The sequence below is a fragment of the Chaetura pelagica genome, unplaced genomic scaffold, assembly GCF_000747805.2.
Source record: "Chaetura pelagica isolate M959 unplaced genomic scaffold, ChaPel_1.0 scaffold394, whole genome shotgun sequence".
Lineage (NCBI taxonomy): Eukaryota > Metazoa > Chordata > Aves > Apodiformes > Apodidae > Chaetura > Chaetura pelagica.
In genome coordinates, this window is record NW_009952966.1 from 1,328,302 (window position 1) to 1,346,225 (window position 17,924).

The 17,924-nt window shown below is 46.8% G+C and overlaps 2 protein-coding genes across 2 annotated transcripts in view; one reads left to right on the forward strand and one right to left on the reverse strand.

Annotated features, from left to right (window-relative positions):
• Nucleotides 1–17,924, reverse strand: part of GFM1 (G elongation factor, mitochondrial 1) — a gene marked incomplete at its 5' end in the record, with an annotated part of 23,194 nt that extends 5,270 nt beyond the window's left edge. The window contains 12 exons of the mRNA XM_009995730.1: nt 4,558–4,640; nt 5,496–5,633; nt 5,953–6,009; nt 6,497–6,598; nt 7,723–7,860; nt 8,861–8,945; nt 9,893–10,047; nt 12,481–12,631; nt 13,205–13,321; nt 14,065–14,269; nt 14,472–14,604; nt 17,799–17,924. Coding sequence (XP_009994032.1) covers nt 4,558–4,640; nt 5,496–5,633; nt 5,953–6,009; nt 6,497–6,598; nt 7,723–7,860; nt 8,861–8,945; nt 9,893–10,047; nt 12,481–12,631; nt 13,205–13,321; nt 14,065–14,269; nt 14,472–14,604; nt 17,799–17,924 — 1,490 coding nt within the window. The remainder of the gene's footprint in view (nt 1–4,557; nt 4,641–5,495; nt 5,634–5,952; nt 6,010–6,496; nt 6,599–7,722; nt 7,861–8,860; nt 8,946–9,892; nt 10,048–12,480; nt 12,632–13,204; nt 13,322–14,064; nt 14,270–14,471; nt 14,605–17,798) is intronic.
• Nucleotides 29–4,354, forward strand: LXN (latexin). Its single transcript, XM_009995717.1, has 6 exons — nt 29–37; nt 584–646; nt 1,225–1,399; nt 2,009–2,145; nt 3,763–3,825; nt 4,259–4,354. The coding sequence occupies exons 1-6, from the start codon at nt 29–31 to the stop codon at nt 4,352–4,354; spliced, it is 543 nt and encodes a 180-aa protein (XP_009994019.1).

Genomic DNA, 17,924 nt, shown 5'->3' on the forward strand with positions numbered 1-17,924 from the left:
CGGATGGGACAGGTGAGTGCCAGGGGGGATGGGGCAGGTGAGGGACAAGGAAGGGACAGCTAAGGGCTGGGAGGAATGGGACAGGTGAGGGTTGGGGTGGGGGATGGACCTAACAGGTGAGGGCTGTGGGGGACAGTGACAGATGGGACAGGTGAGGGACAGACAGGACAGATGGGGGACAGGTAAGGGGCTGGGAGGAACGGGACAGGTGAGGGTTGGGGTGGGGGATGGATGGGACAGGTGAGGATGGGGACAGACCAAACAGGTGAGGGCCAGGGGGGACAGGGACAGATGGGACAGGTTTGCTGCTACTTCAGGGCTGCTACTTCAGTGTTGGCAGCGCGTTGCTGCAGGTAATGGCAGGGGAGCCCGGTGGTGGTTCTACACGAGGATGAGACACACTCACTCATCAGGTGCCACACCTGCTGCATGAGGAATGAGCCACCTCACCAGGGCAGGAGGGAACACACTGCCCTGCCCTGCAGGAAGCAGCACTGCTGCAGCCTGGGTCACAGCTAGAAACCCTTCCTCAGTGCTCAGTCATCCCGCATTTAACCAAATCCTTCATCTTTTCCTCATTTAGGACATTGAAGGCGTTGGCCGTAAGTACCACCTGGAGCTGGTGTTAGAAGATACCCTTGACAGAGTGAGTGCAGATTTACTTCATGACACATTGTGTGGGCAGAGGCTGGCACTCCTGAGCTCTGATTAACAGCCAGCACCTTCTGCTGCTGATCCCAGCTGAGCAAGTGGACAAATCAATCAATGATACTGGGGAACTGATTCAGAAAAAAACCCAAACAAACCAAAAACCCAACAAAAAAGGTTTAACTCTAGGAAAAGGGAATATCCATTTTCTACACCATGAAAGCCCTGAGTATCTGGTCCCTGCCACTGTGACACAAGGAAATGCTTGAGGGTTGTCTGGGGCATTTTGGGGCCATTCCAGTGGAAGTCACCTGGATGTGTTACTGCAACTGACCAGCACAGGTGACATTCTGCACCACACACACTGCCCTGTCTGCCCCTGCAGAAAGAGAACTGCCCTTACACTCTTCTCACTGAATTTAACTATGAATTTAACCTTGCCTTAAATGATCACACATCTCTATGGGCCACACTCAGAGACAACAGCAACTACATAAGGAAAAAAACAAGTGCAAACTACCCCTACTATAGTTGTTTATAATCAAATATTAATACATGTAATTAACTGTCTAACAGGACAGCACTGTTAACTGCACTGCTGAGGTTCTTTATCACCTGGGCAGCAGCAACATTGCTCCAGATGTCCAGTTCACACTTGAAGGAGAACTGAAGAACACAGATGAAGCAGATAACGTATTTTACAGCCGAATCAAGAGCCTGGAGAAAGAGCTGGTGGCAGAAGACATACCAGGTACAAAGAAGGGTTCTGGGCAAGAAGGGAGATTTTGAGACAATGTCCTCAATGGTCAGAAGCAAACCTGAGCTCAACTGGTGGTTGATCCATATGGGAACCCCTTCCATACAAGCCAGGGCCGATGGGATAAGGTGACTAGCCTTACTCTGAGCACGTGCTGCTTTGCTTTCTGTCACTCAGGGGGGTCAATCACCACACTAGTGAATTTATTCATCACTTCTGAAACCCAGAACCAATGATTTGCATGTGACTGTTCTGGACAACCACCTGCTGCTCCTCCCTCTCCCTGTGGGCTGCTCAGTTTGTGGCTGTTGTCAGTACAGAACATCAGACCCCACAGCTGCAGTACAAGGGTCTGCTCTCACTTCAGAGCAACCCCTGCCTTGAAAACCTTATAGAACATATATTAAGAGAAAGAAGTGGGAGGAAAACAGACCCAGTGGGGATGCAGCTGCAATTCCAAGATTATATGGAATGTCTCTGACACAGCAAGAAATACAAGCAAGTGATTTCAGCACCAAACCCAATTATTAGGGGATAAGGTTCTGTTAATGGCTGCAGCTCCATTCAATTTGCTTAACGTGTATTGTTGATGTTGTTTGCCAGACAGCCATGGCAACGTGCCCCCAGAAATGGAGCCCATCCACCTGCTGGCTTGGGTGGCCTCTGGCTACGTGATATGGCAGAACTCAACTGAAAACACCCAGTTCCAACTTGCCCAAATTAAACACGTGAAGCGAGTGGTAAGTTCCCAGCAGTGCCCTGTATTTAGGAGATCAGCAGCTGTGCCTGCACTGGAGTACAGCTGAAGCTAAGTTCTTCAGCAAGAAACCTCAATTATGTCTGAAATCTTTGGTCTAGTCTGCTTCTAAGCCAGTGTTTGGTTTTGCCCCACCTACCCCATTCCTCTAGCAAATCATGAAGGCTTGAGTATTCATCTAGCTCACTCCTCTTCATAAACTTGGCTTACAGAAGCTTATATTAGCAAGATGCACAGCAATTAAGTTTATGAGATGAATTCAGGAAGATGTCATAAGACAGGGAACAAAATACTTCAGGACAAAGCATTTTCTAGTTTGTGCTTATTTCTGAGTGTTTACAAGTGACGTGTTTATCTAGAGCAGATCTGGGTCTGCCCTTAGCTAAGAAATAAACATGCCTAGCAGATCTCAGTAAAGCTATTAAAATTAATCATCTCATTTGCTGCCATTCTCAACAGGCCCTGAAGACTTCTTGTCTGGAACAGACTTAACTGATAAAGCAACTTGCTTTCAGACAAGTTTTTAGTTGAGCAAAGTCTTCGGTTTTGTTTTCATGTTAAGAAAACTCTACAGGTTCTCCCAGTCTTTCTCTGTGCTATTTGGAGAAGATACACTGTGAGTTAAGAGTAACTCCTAATTTTTAGTTGAGCAAAGTCTTCGGTTTTGTTCATGTTAAGAAAATTCTACAGGTTCTCCCAGTCTTTCCCTGTGCTATTTGAAGATACACTGTGAGTTAAGAGTAACTCCTAAAGGGTTGGCCAACTTTAAATTCAAGGAAAGTTAATATATAAGCTAGGATACAAAAGCAGGACTATGTATTTAGAAAGCCCAACGTATCAGTCTTCAGATCTGACTTTCAGAGCCCCAGTGTCTGGCCACTCAGAAGAGCCAGTGAGCTCCCTTGGAGTTCTGGCTTTGAAGGAGAGGCAGGAACTCCTGCCGGGAGCAGCATTTGTGGAGGTGTTGCTCCCTCTGATGGCCATCTGCAAACACTTCACTGCCGCAGGGGCGCGATTAAAAAACCCCCTTCACCAACCAGAGGAATTTAAGGGTAAGGCAGACAGAAGACTACTGAACTATACCAGCTGTCATCTCTCATTTGTCATTTGGGTTCTTTTTTCCCCCTGAAGAACAGACACAAAGGGTGTGTGTTCCAGAGGCCAGCAGCTATTCTGCCACTCAATCACTGATCACTTGCTATCCACAGTAAGGCCTCTGGAATGTGATCCAAGTCTTACCCTACTGACAATTTAATTTAGGATTATTTGGGTTGAATTGACACCTTGGCAAATCAGGTGTTCCCTTCCCAAATGAGTTCCTGAAGTTGAGCTGTGTCTAGCTTCTTTAAGGGAGGGATCAGCAGTTTTATGTATCACGTTCAGTCTCTCGACTCTTATTCTGGAGCTCCCAGAAGCACAAACCAGGATCTCTTTGGTTTCTTATAGGGACTAAGCTCCATCTGCTGTATTTGTTAACACAAGCTGCCAGTTTCATCTGAAATGTATCAGAGAATTTTTATAATAACCAAAGAGAACTGATTCCCTTCTTTTACAGTGGGGGGAAGCCCCAGATTCAGCCCTTTCCATCTTGTCTTTCCAGAAAAGAAGTGACGAGTATCTTGAATTTGACTACTTGGTTCTGCTTCATGAAATGGTGTCCCAGGTAAAGTTGTGTTTCTGAAAAGCTTCTTTTTGGTTTAAGTGCATCAGTGTAATCTCAGACTGTTTCCTGAGAAGTAGCAGCCAACTAATTACAGAACAAAAGCCCTGGTCCTTCACTGTGCCCTGTTTGGAGAAGGCACAGGAGTCCCAAACTACCAACAGCACCCACAGTAAGAGGGGTAAATCAACACCTGGAGCTGCAGAACTAGCCTATGGGAGAGGTAAATGCAGTTGCAGCAGCATGAAGCACAATACAGGCTGGGAAAAGATGCAGGAGAACTTCAACTACTTGGGCAGCTGAGCAGGAGTGTGTGTCATGGTGCCCCTGGGGCTTCATCCACCTCCTGCTCACCAACCCAGCTGGGCAACAGCAACCAGTGGTGTTCCAAGAAAACATCCTTTTCCCTTTCTACAGTTCTCTTTTCTACCCACAGGAGATCATTCCCTGGCAAATGACAGTTGTCTGGCACCCACAGCATGGTGTCCAAGTGACACGGGACAGCCGACAGCCACAACACCCACCACAGTAACAGGCCACCTGATTCCACCACTGAAGGAGCTCCAATGCTGCCCACGAAGGGAGGGCAGAGAAATTGGAGAGGAGGGATATGCAACCAAGGTACAAAGTCCTTCCTCAATTAAACTTCTCCTGAATATTCATCTGATAATCCAGAAGGCCCTTCCTCTGCCACGTGATCAAATTCCGCATCCAAATAAATGAAAGGCTACTCACGGCACGGGGGCAGAGATGTTCTCCCTGAAGGCAACTTTTGGCTTCCCCATGGTGCAAGGGCAGCCATATTCCCTTTCCATTCGCTGCAGGAAGGAGGGGAAAGGAGAAAAAAAAAAAAGCAGAATTAAAACCAAAGCTGTTCCATTGGAACAGTATGTTGGAAATTATTTTACTTACAGGTCTTTCTGAAATGGGAAACTTGATCGGGGTTAACCTGATTTTTGGTACAGTATGTTGGATTGATTTTGGGGGTCTTGGGTGGGAGTTTTATTATTATTTTAATGTTACAAATTATTTACTGTGATTTTGCAGTCATCCTTTTTTAGGGGCTATAGCTTTAGGTGCAGGAAAAGGGAACAGCATTAATTACTTCACTCAAATGTAAGCTTTCCAAAACAAAAGGCAGGTTTTCTTCATTGTGTCAATATTTTGGTTGCATCTGTCCTGTTAGACTAAAATAAAAGTATAGATATCAACTTGAAAGAAACAAATAAGTCACTGTAAGTAACTATTCCCTCCTGTCTGCATCATCTCTTATAATGGAATGATACATTTTAAACTTGAGCAACAGAGTATTTCTCTTTCCAGTAGGAAAGGGCTAATGGTAGAATTCAGGGTAAGCAAAGTCTGGTGCTCAGTACAGCATTTTTTAGGGATTTGAACCAAAAAGTCAGAATATTCCAGGCAGATGTTTCATTTAAGTAGCTCACAAGCCTTCAAAATAGAACCACTGGAGGGAAACAATCTTCAAAAGTTGACCAAGAAGTGAAGCTCTTCCCCTTATAAGGAGAAAGAGTGTTCCCATTAATGTCACAGTGCTTCCTGCTGGGAAGATCTCTGCAGGCAGATGCTGGCACAGCAATGCAGTCCCTCAGCCAGAAAGGAAGGAGGAGGAAAGACTCAAAAGCAGAGCCCATAGAATCTGCTTCCCAAACTACCTGGGCATAGATTTCCAAGTGCAGTTCCCCCATTCCTGAAACAATGGTCTCTTTGCTCTCCTCATCAAAATGGACCCTGAAGGTGGGATCTTCCCTCGTGAAGCGGCTCAGGCCTTTGGAAAATTTATCAAAGTCGTTCTGAAAAACAATCACACCCACGAGAAAACATGAACTCAACATCCAGAAGCTGCACAACAAAGAGGCCTCCAATTTTTCAGTCAACTGCTGAGCCCTTCTGCTCTCACAGGGCTATTTTCTGAGGCATAAACTGTATTTATCCCTCTAGCTACTTCAAGTCCATGTTTACCCAGGTCAAAGACATGCATCTTCTTTATGGCTTCTAAAACATGACTCATTTTAGGCTGTGGTTCCATTTAACTGCTAACTCACATGAAACAATAAAAGCAGCAGAGAAAAAGTGACTCACTCAGAACAAGGTTGATTTGTAGGCTCCTACCTTGTTGGAGGGCTTCATAGCTACTGAAATGACAGGGTCAGGGATGTGAATCGATTCCTGCAACAACCATGAAGGAAATTATCATACAGTCAAGTTCCACTACACGTGGTGATGTTATTTCTCCAGAAAAGCCTGGACACAAGAATCCAGCATCACACACAGGGATGGCTGTTTTACTTATTTAGTTATATCTCCTATCACAGTGTAACAAACTGGGTAACTCTCCCAGGGATTACTACAAGGCTGGAACAGTATGTGTCAACCACAGGTTTCCAACACTGTTCCTCTGCTTCTTATCAGATTTTGTAAATGTATTTAAAAACATTGAGAAATGCATAGATTAATATTTTTGGGTAACAGCATCCACTTCTGAGAGCCCAGAAGTCTGCTGACACTGAAGTAACACGTGATGTAAATCATGGCCAACAGGAGTGTGTCCCTCTTGCACATCCCATACTTATAAAAAGAAGCAGTGACAGACTTCTACAGCAAAGCCCTGGTGAATCCCACCGTGTGAGGCACAGAGCTGAGCAGCTGCACTCACCATGGAAATGTCAGTGCTGGTTTTGTCAGTGAATGTATCCCCACTGGCACAATCAATCCCAAACAGGGCACATATGTCTCCTGCATACGCTTCATTTACATCCTGAAGAAAGAAAAGTTTATACTTAGAGAACATTGACAGATGTATTACAAATTACACCTGGTTTTAAGAAGGTATACAAATACTGGGTTTAAAAGCTTGAAGTTGAGCTCCTTTGAAGGTTCTAGCTTTGATAAAATGCTGTGTAAATCTTCCATCTCTCTATTCAAAGCACAAAAAGTAGATCTCAGCCTCGCTGCCAACTTACTGGTTTCAGGGCATGAAGCAGAACAACACACCATGTTTCAGGCAGTCCTGAGCCAGGTATAGACTTCACAAATTTTGAACAGGAAAAGCAACCTAAGAACTGTATTCAATAATCACATGGAAGAAAACTTTTTTGTGTATTTTGCCATTCCTCTTTCCCCTCTGCCAGAAGTATGGCATAGGGGGGTAATACCACAGCTCCCTTTCAGCTATCACCTCAAAGCCATTTTATAATGGCTTGGACATTGATTCTTTCACTTCAGTGGAAATAACAAACTGGAGATGGTTCTAGTTCCTTGTAGAGCTCTAAGTGCTAAAGACAAGTGTGAATGAACCACAAAAGCAGAAATGTGACATATAATAGAATCACAGGGGTTGGAAGGGACCTCTGGAGATCATCAAGTCCAACCCCCCTGCTGCAGCAGGAACACCTGGGGCAGGTCACACAGGAATGAATCCAGATGGATCTTGAAAGTCTCCAGAGGAGGAGACTCCACAGCCTCTCTGGGCAGCCTGTCCTAGGGCTCCATCACCCTCATCAGAGTAAAGAAGTTTCTCCTCAACTTGAGGTGGAACTTCCTGTGTTGTCACTTGGTGCCGTTTCCCCTTGTCCTGTCACAGGCACCACTGGAAAGAGACTGAACCATTCTTGACACCCACCCCTCAGATATTTATAGACATTCATCAGGTCCCCTCTCAGTCTTCTCTTCTCCAGACTAAACAGCCCCAAGGATCTCAGCCCTTCCTCATCAGATAGATGTTCCAGTCCCTTCATCATCTCTGTAGAATGTGTTGGACTCTTTCCAGTTAATCCCTGTCCCTGTTGAACTGGGGAGCCCAGAACTGGACACCCTACTCCAGATGTGGCCTCACCAGGGCAGAGCAGAGGGGGAGGAGAACAGATCATCTCTCCCACTCACCTCCATGTTGTCTGAGTGCATCCGGACCAGCCTCTGCACACGCACCCGCTTGCCAGTCCGTGTGTTATAGATGTAATCAGACTTCCTCAGCATCCCCTGGTACACCCGGAGGTAGGTGAGCTGCCCAAAACGGCCAGCCTGGAAAGACAGGGCATTAAACATCAGCTCTCACCCTGGGAGTCCAGAACATTGCTATTCAAAGCATCCTCTGCACCAGCTGATCAGATGTTTCTGTTGTAACAGCCTCAGCTTTCACTTGGCCCAGGAATGGAACGTCACATCTGCTGGCAATTTTCTTAACTTCACCCATGTCACCAGTCCTGAACCTCCCCACCAGGCAGCCACACATCAATGAGCCCTTTGACCAGCCCCTTGGCATTATCAAATCTGACCTGCTGCTCTCCAGGCAGTACTCAGCTGGTTTGGTTAGAGCTGTGTACCTTCTCCTCTCCAACTCTCCCGTGTTCCAACGTTCTCAGCTTCAAACAGACCCAAGATTTTCGGTATTTGTTACAAGCAAATAAACCCTCCAGGTTTTAACTAGGAAAATGATGACAAATTTGAGGCACATAACCCACTTTGAAACTTGACATATTTGTGGATTTTATGGTTGAAACTTCTTTTTTTTTAAAAAAAAGAACTTTTAAATTTAATGTAAACAAACTGATGTTAAAATCTGTTCTACACAAGATTTGGTAGCACCAGCTGTTTGGACTTGCTCTGTTTTCTCCCCAGATCACAAATAATCCATCTCGATGCTTCCCTTCTCCTTCAGGGTTAACACACTGTGAATACAACTTGTTTTCTCTGCAGAGGTCAGATATTGGTAGGATAGGAAACTTGCAAGCAATTGCCTGAAGTCAGGGAGCTAATGTTCTGGGCATCCCTTCTCCAGAAGCTTTCAGTTTAGCTTCACCACATACAGAGTCACCAAGTAAACAAGCCATCACATGCATAAAGAGATACACTGAAAATCTCAATCTTTCCCCCAGAAATGAAAGGCATTTTGCAGGCACCTGTGCCAAGCAACCAACTGCCCAGTGCTGGGAGGCCTTGGGTACCCACCAGCAGCTCTTGCAGGAAATGCCCTGCTTCTCCACTGGTTTTGCTGCACTAGAAAGGAAATCAGTTTGCTCACCTCCAATTTAAAAGCAAGGCCTATAAAAGGCTGGGAATTGTCTCGAGCAGAGTTCAACAGGAACTTGGTTTTGTCCTCAGAATCCCTTGAAAACAGAGAAGGAGAAGGAGTTTGTTATGAAGCAAACACAGCAGCTTCCTCTGAACATGAGCCCAGCCTTAGATGCCAGAGCCTTCAGTTTCACAGGGTTATTTTAGAGACTTAAAGATGCTCACATTTGTATCTCCTGTATGGTCAGAAAGGATCTCAGAGAAACTGCAGCAGATCCCAAAAGGGAGGATGAAACTGTGATAAACATCACTAGTCCTTCCCAGTTGTTTTGCTGTGAAAGCAATTAACCACACCCTCAGACACAACTGATGAGCAGGCCCAGTTTTAGAGTGAAGAACAAGCCACTGCAGATGCCTCTTCTGACCATGCCCATGAGCCATGTGAGGAGTTTTAGCCTGTTTTAACAGGGAGATGTCAGGGACTACCAGAGGAACAGCAGCAGTGAGGAGTCAGGTAAGCCCTGGGAGAACAACTCTTTAGCATCATTCCTGTTATGATTACACTGTCTGCACAAAGCAAGTGCACTAAGAAGACCTGATGGCCACCCCTAAGCCATGACTGGAACGTGAAGGGCTGTGTCCTGGCTCTGATGCGGGGTTTCATGCTCCTTAACTGTGAAAGCACATCCACAGCAACAAACACATCCAAATAATATAACACTGCTTACACCCTTCAGGTGTGCTCTCTCCTCTACTGCAGTTATGGCTTTAAGGGTTGCCACTATTTTCTCAACAACTAGCTCATCAGAGAATAATTTTTCAAATTTAACACTTAAGAGTGTGTTTAAAATACCAGTATAAACAGTAACCCTCAAACAACAGATCAGCTTTCTTCTGTTTAGAAGCCTGCAAAATGACAGTGGCGTTAATTCATACTAAAGGTAAATAATGGAGTATTTTGTTAGTAATGTTTCCTGCTACATATGACACTGCTTGGAAACCTGCTTCCAAGAGCAGTCAGTGTGCTCAGGAATACACTTACCCCTGGTTAAGAATAGCATAGTTCTCCACCTCTGATGGATTGGGGAGGTATTCCAGGACAGCATCCAGCAGTGGCTGCACTCCCTTGTTCTTTAGAGCACTTCCCACCAGCACTGGGGTAAAGGCTTTCTTCAGTGTTGCTCTCCTGATTGCAAGCTGAAAAGTATCAGTGTAACAACTTCAGGAGTCTGTTGTGTACCAGCCAAGTACATTCATTCTCTCTCTGCTAGGTCTTTTCTACTCCTGGAGTAAAGCAGCTGCTCCAATGGAGTAAAACCCTACACAAGAGCTTCCCATAAAACCTGCTCCTCACCAGAATTCAAGAGCAGTCTGAGATTATTTTTTTTCCTCCTCATCTTGAATTCAACTAAAAAATGAAAATGTGTAAGGTAAACATAATATTCAGAAAAAAGCTCCTTGGTTCTCTGCTGGTAAAGTCAGGATTGTTCACTTCTGTTGTAGATGTCTGACCTTCCCTATTTAGTTATGCTGGAAAACAATACACATGTAAATTTGTGAAATAGGATGAGATGCTTCAGTATCTTTAAACTATGGAAAACTCTTCTGAAAGAGAAAGTTAGGTAGGGAAGGGGTGTTTCAGTAAGTGCCATGCTGAATGAATCACCCCTTTTTGATGAAGCATGCTTCAAAAACACCACAGAAGGACCTGTTCACATCCCTCTGCAAACCTGCTGCAGCTGCACCAACTGCCTGGGGAATCCTCCCAGGACATCCCAGCAAACTGAGCAAGAGAAACTGACTGCATGGTCACCTCCTGCTTACTCAGTGCCTTTCCCCCAGCCACCACACCACGTTGCAAAGCATAACTGAGCACCAGCAGCTCCATGACACTGATCATGAAGGTGGACAGACGCTGTCTGGCCTCCTCCCCACTCTGCAATTAATCACAGCAGCCAAGATCAGCACCTTGGTCCCAGCTCTCCTTGCCACTAGAGGATGCCACCTCCCTTCTGAAGCCTCCCTCCAACCAAAACAGCCCCTGTAACCAAAACAGGCCCTGTCTTCCTTTATAAGCTAAAAGAAATTGATTCTCCTTGATAGAGCAAGACAGTTACCACATCACCTAACCCAGAAGCTATTCTGAGCACCCAAGGACAGACAGTTGAACTGTCTTCATCACTAACAGGGAGCAGGGGTTTCTTAAACATGTTGATGGAATGACTTGGCAAAAATAACATGTGGAAAACATGTCTCCATCAGCAATTCTGCCCATCCAGCCAGTGTCTGTTCTTACACAGCAGGGCTGGCAATACACCTGTGCTGATGCCTGCTGATTCTGCCACACGTTTTCAAATGAAGCATGATGACTGCAATTCATCCTCATCAACAGTCACCTTGGGGAAAAGAAGTAATGCTATTTTCACATACAGGTTATTGTCACTGAGTCCTTGGGACAAGACCTGTTCCCTAAGTGTGGCAAATTAGGTGATGTTTAAGCAGCTGATCTTCAGCAAACACCCTAAGCTATGACTGTGGCATCCAGGAGTGACACTTGCATCATTCCCACAAAAAGAGATTTTCAGTGGAAACTTGGCTGCTGGCCACTGAAATAAAACCCATCTTCAGGGACACATTAGTACAAATTAACCTGCATCTGCAATACTATAGCCATTAGGACTGTAATTAATTTGCTTTCAGAAGTGGGAAGCAGAGGCATGCTGGATAGACAAATCTGTCTTGGAAACTGATTTCCCTCCCAGCAGGAGTTATCAAAACCAGCTTCCTACTAAAAATCTCTCCCCTCTTAGAGCAATCCAGGGCATCCACATCACTCTGCCAGGTGAAAGGACAGATCCCTACAGGTTTCTCAAGTTGCTATGACATTCCTGTCTTCATCAGAGGAAGAAGGGCTGCTTTGGAACAAGAACAGCTCAGGCTGTAGAAGAAACAGGGATACCAAACTGTCACAAGAACAAATCATGTTCAGTCTGCAGACACCTGATGGTTATCATGAGGATCCCTTTCTGTTGGCATGTCTGACATTTGATAGCTGAAGTATTTCATCAAATAAATCATGTATCAAGTCTTTCCCCCTCTTTCAAAAAATGCAACTATCTTTTCTGAAAATTGTATTTTGACTGGATTATTTTCCTCTGGGCTCTCCAAGTGAAGTCATTCCAGCTCCCTTCTAGGGCGCTGCACTTTTCCCTTCAGATGTAATCCATGTAAACACAAGGAGGATTTCCTAGGCACAAGGATGACTCCCAGCAGCTCAACAACCGACTGGCCATGGGACATGAGGCAAGTCCCAGCCCCCAAGCTGTGACACAGCAGGGCACCAGGCTGACAGAAATGGCCAGAAGTGCCCTTGAGCCACTGGCTGGTCTCCAAAGGGCACACACAAGTTCAGACTTCCCAATGCAGATCACAAACCAGATCTGGAACAGGCCCTCAGCAAGGAGGGCAGTGGGAGTCCAGCTGTGGGAGCTGACACTGGTACCAGAGAAGCCCAGCAAACAAAGTTTCTTCAAGGTATCAGTAAATTTTTGACTGGGAGGCAAGAGGAGGAGAGGGACAGGCAAGGGTGAGGGAACAGCGCCACAGGAAGAACCACCACAAGAAAGTTACCTTTAACTCGGCAGCTGTAGGCATCTTTTCCTCCAGGAACAGCTCCCCCAGCTGATCATCCGAGTTGGCCACACACTCGATCAGCTCCCGCCTCCGCTCGGCAGCCTCAGCTCTGAGCTCAGCTGGGATCTCCTCGTACCGCAGGGTCTGGCTGCAGAGACACAGCACAATCCCTGCAGGGCACCTCACCCACAGCCTCCCAGCCACTGCTCACCGAGGTGACCAGCCTGAGCAAGGAGGATTCACTCCTGGCATGGGTATCGAGGAGATTGTTCTGTCTCCTGAAATGATCAGCCCTGTTTTCTTCAGTGCTCAAGCAGGAAAGGGCTTCTTCCCACCAGGGCAGGAGCTTGCAAGGATGCAGGATAACCTGCCCAACAGCCTCACCCACATCTTCTCCTCACCCCAGTCAGCTCCTGCCAAACACAGGCTGTCAGCCCTGTTACAGAGCAAGTCTCCTGTCCCTCAGGGTGGCAAACGTGGCCACCAGCCCTTCTCACCACTGCAGTTAGCACACAGCTCAGGCTGCAGCTGCCCATCAGGAAACCTGACCCTGCAGAATCATTCTGCTGCCAACCTGGAGAGCTGCAGGGTGGCACCTCAGCCCCAGCACAGGCCACACTTTCCAAACAGCAGGATTTTCATCTCTGAAGAGAAACTGCAGGTAGCATTACTGATACCAAGAGTAGCTCCAGCTAAGAAATACACAAGTTTCAAAACTTACCCAAGTGCACCATCAAAATATATAGCTCTCTCTTCTATAAGATCTATAACTCCTTTAAAGTTTCCCTCCAGGCCAATTGGAATCTGGACAAAAGCTGCGTTGTGTTTTAACTTGGATCTGAAAAAGTGAGCAAACATAAAGCAGTTCAAGAAAAAAGCCATTTTTATGCATGTGCTCCAGGTGGTCTTTGAACAACATCCCATTCCTACAAAAATCACAACTTTGTGTCCTTTGGACAGTGCCAAAGATCTACCAGTGCTGATACAACATGTCTAGCTCCATATTAACTGGAGTGACTGCCAGCCCCTCTATATCCCAAGGGATACAATGAGCAATTTCCCTGGGAAAGAAGGCAGTGCAAGCTGGTTTCAGATTTCATTGAACTTGCTTGATTATAGGAGTTGCTTCTCCCTCCACACATATTAATGCATCTACCTCACAGATGAAACCAGGCCAAGAACAGCTGCAGGTGGGGAGCAGAGAGGACTTCTGGCACCTGAGCTAGAGACTGTCCAGCCCTGTGTCACCTCCTGCTGCAAGCTGCAGCAGGTTTGCTACCAGGTTCTAGGAAAAATCAAAAGGCTGTTTTCAAAGTGGCTCCAAATAAAGTTCCCTCAAGAAAATAAGTATCAGAAGCCCAGCCCTGTCACTGCAAGCCTGGGGTGACCCTAACACTTGTTTCTCTTGAGGATATGGAGACTTGTCAGATATCAGATTAAGATTTCACCTCAAGTCAGGTGTTACCCTCCAAACTGTGACTACAGACCCCACAAGAGAATGCTCTAGAATAATCTCAGCATTAACCTGCTAGGTGAATAGCTCAAGGAATTATCTCACAAATAACTTCAAGTGATAAATACCTCAATTGTTGCACTGCTCTGGCTGGACTAGAGCCCATTCTGTCCAGTTTATTGATGAACGTGAGGAATGGCACACTGTAACGTTTCATCTGCCTGTTCACAGTGATTGTCTGGCACTGAACTCCTCCAACAGCACAGAGAACCAGAATAGCTCCATCGAGAACCCTCAGAGACCTCTCCACTTCAATTGTGAAGTCCACATGTCCTGAGTGACAAAAAAAACCCCACCATTATTTGCAGGTGATGAAAGGCAATGAGAAACTGTCTTCTCATACATGCAGGAAAGAGCAGCAGCCAACAGAACCAGCCCTCAGCTCTGCAGAGGGAGTCCCCCCAGTCCAGCCTGGTGACAACATAGGTGGCACCATGTGGCACTGCCTGTGCACAGGAAGGAGAACAACCCCCACCTGGCGTGTCTATGATGTTGATGTTGGTGTCCTTCCACATGGTGTATGTTGCTGCAGACTGGATGGTGATCCCACGCTGGCGCTCCAGCTCCATGGAGTCCATCACAGCTCCAACTCCATCCTTGCCTTTCACCTTAAGGAAAAGAAACAAAGAGTTTGCTAAGAGTTCTGCAGGTGCAGGAAGATGCCTTACACACTGTGCATCATCTTCCATGCACTGAAGCAAAGCAGACATGGCACAACCCCTTTAATTCTTGTACTACAAACAAGCTGGATTTATCTTTTTTGCAGCTTCACCTGTGGCTTTCATGTATTTTGCTCTCTTGAGGGTCAGTCCTGGAAAAGGTTATCAGGAATGTGAGGCAAATTATGCTTCCTTACGAATTTAGCAGGCTAAAAACCACCCCCCTGCATAGAATCATAGAATCTTAGGGGTTGGAAGGGACCTCGAAAGATCATCCAGTCCAACCCCCCTGCCAGAGCAGGGTCACCCAGAGCACATCACACAGGAACTCATCCAGGTGGGTTTTGAATGTCTCCAGTGAGGGAGACTCCACAACCTCCCTGGGCAGCCTGTCCCAGTGCTCTGTCACTCTCACAGTAAAAACATTTCTTCAGATATTCACCTTGAACCTCCTGTGCTCCAATTTACACCCATTACCCCTTGTCCTATCACTGGTCATCACCGAGAAAAGCCTAACTCCGTCCCCCTGACACTCACCCCTTACATATTTGTAAACATTGATGAGGTCACCCCTCAGTCTCCTTTTCTCCAAGCTAAAGAGACCCAGCTCCCTCAGCCTTTCCTCATAAGGGAGATGTTCCACTCCCTTAATCATCTTCGTAGCTCTGCGCTGGACTCTTTCAAGCAGTTCCCTGTCCTTCTTGAACTGAGGGGCCCAGAACTGGACACAATACTCCAGATGTGGCCTCACCAATGCAGAATAGAGGGGGAGGAGAACCTCTCTTGACCTACTAACCACACCCTTTCTAATACACCCCAGGATGCCATTGGCCTTCTTGGCCACAAGGGCACATTGCTGGCTCATGGTCATCCTCCTGTCTACCAGGACCCCCAGGTCTCTTTCACCTACACTACTCTCCAGCAGTTCAGCCCCCAACCTGTACTGGGACATGGTGTTGTTCTTCCCCAAATGTAAAACTCTGCACTTCCCCTTGTTGAATTTCATCATGTTTCTCCCCGCCCAACTCTCCAACCTATCTAAGTCTCTCTGAATGGCAGCACAGCCTTCTGGTGTGTCAGCCACTCCTCCCAGCTTAGTGTCATCAGCAAACTTGCTGAGGGTACATTCTATACCCTCATCCAGGTCGTTGATGAAGATGTTGAACAACACCGGTCCCAGTACCGACCCCTGTGGGACTCCACTAGTCACACACCTCCAACCAGATTCTGCCCCATTGACTACAACTCTCTGACTCCTTCCTTTCAACCAGTTCCTAATCCACCTCACTTCCTGATCACCAAACCCATACCTGATCAACTTTTCTACAAGGATGCTGTGGGAGACGGTGTCAAATGCTTTACTGAAATCAAGATAAACCACATCTACCGCTCTACCATCATCTATCCACCTAGTAATTTCCTCATAGAAGGCTATGAGGTTAGTCAAACATGATTTACCCTTGATAAAACCATGCTGACTGCTCTTGATGACCCCCATGTCCTTGATGTGCCTGGAGATAGTGACAAGAACAAGTTGTTCCATCACCTTTCCAGGGATGGAGGTGAGGCTGACCGGTCTATAGTTACCCGGGTCCTCCTTCTTGCCCTTCTTGTAGACTGGAGTGACATTTGCTATCCTCCAGTCCTCAGGCACCTCACCTGTTGCCCATGACTTACTGAAGATGATGGAGAGTGGCCTAGCAATGACCTCCGCCAGCTCCCTCAGCACCCTTGGGTGCATTCCATCTGGACCCATTGATTTATGGATGTCCAGATTACTCAACTGATCCCTAACCCAATCCTCATCTACCATGTCAAACTCTTCCTCTATCTTGACTTCTTCTGGGGCTATATGAATCTGGGGCTCATAGGGAGACCCTGCAGGAGTGAAGACAGAGGCAAAGAAGGCATTCAGCACCTCTGCCTTCTTTATATCCTCTGTCACCAGGGCTCCCACCTCATTCCTCAATGGGCCAATATTGCCTCTACTGCTAGTTTTGCTAGCTATGTATTTGAAAAAGCCCTTTCTATTATCCTTAACCTGACTTGCAAGGTTAAGTTCCAAGGAGGCCTTAGCTTTCCTAATTGCCTCCCTACATCCTCTGACAACAGTCCTATATTCCTCCCACGTGACCAGCCCCTCCTTCCATGATCTGTAGATTTTCCTTTTCCACTTAAGTTTGCCCAGTAGTTCCTTCTTTAACCATGCAGGTCTCCTAGCACCCTTACTAGATTTCCTAACCATTGGGACACTCTGATCCTGTGCTTGCAAGAAGTGGTCCTTGCAGCTTCACCTGTGGCTTTCATGTATTTTGCTCTCTTGAGGGTCAGTCCTGGAAAAGGTTATCAGGAATGTGAGGCAAATTATGCTTCCTTACGAATTTAGCAGGCTAAAAACCACCCCCCTGCATAGAATCATAGAATCTTAGGGGTTGGAAGGGACCTCGAAAGACTCGCGAGATCATCTAGTCCAACCCCCCTGCCAGAGCAGGGTCACCTAGAGTACATCACACAGGAACTCATCCAGGTGGGTTTTGAATGTCTCCAGTGAGGGAGACTCCACAACCTCCCTGGGCAGTCTGTTCCAGTGCTCTGTCACTCTCACAGTAAAAAAATTTTTTTGGATATTCACCTTGAACCTCCTATGCTCCAATTTACACCCATTACCCCTTGTCCTATCACTGGTCATCACCGAGAAAAGCCTAACTCCGTCCCCCTGACACTCACCCCTTACATATTTGTAAACATTGATGAGGTCACCCCTCAGTCTCCTTTTCTCCAAGCTAAAGAGACCCAGCTCCCTCAGCCTTTCCTCATAAGGGAGATGTTCCACTCCCCTAATCATCTTCGTAGCTCTGCGCTGGACTCTTTCAAGCAGTTCCCTGTCCTTCTGGAACTGAGGGGCCCAGAACTGGACACAATACTCCAGATGCGGCCTCACCAATGCAGAACAGAGGGGGAGGAGAATCCTCCTCTGTTTCTCCCGAGCATCTCTGAGCACATCACAGGGAAGCTCTGCCTTCCACTGTGCATTCTCTGTGAGGGAGAAGGGGAGGTTTGAGGTAAGATGGGCAAGTGTTCTGGGAGAGGGGGGACAAGTTCCCAGCTCCCAGGGGCAGCCGGGCCGGGCCCCCCCCACCCACCTCGTGCATCTGCGCGATCCTGCCCGTGTAGAACAAGATCCGCTCCGTCAGCGTCGTCTTCCCGGAGTCGATGTGCGCCGAGATGCCGATGTTGCGGATCCTCTCGTTGGGAAGGATCCCCGAGGA

Coding starts and splice junctions, on each gene's coding strand:
- LXN (XM_009995717.1), top strand. Junction 647..1,224: donor TAGAAGATACCCTTGACAGA/GTGAGTGCAGAT, acceptor ACTGTCTAACAG/GACAGCACTGTTAACTGCAC. Junction 3,826..4,258: donor TTCATGAAATGGTGTCCCAG/GTAAAGTTGTGT, acceptor TTCTACCCACAG/GAGATCATTCCCTGGCAAAT.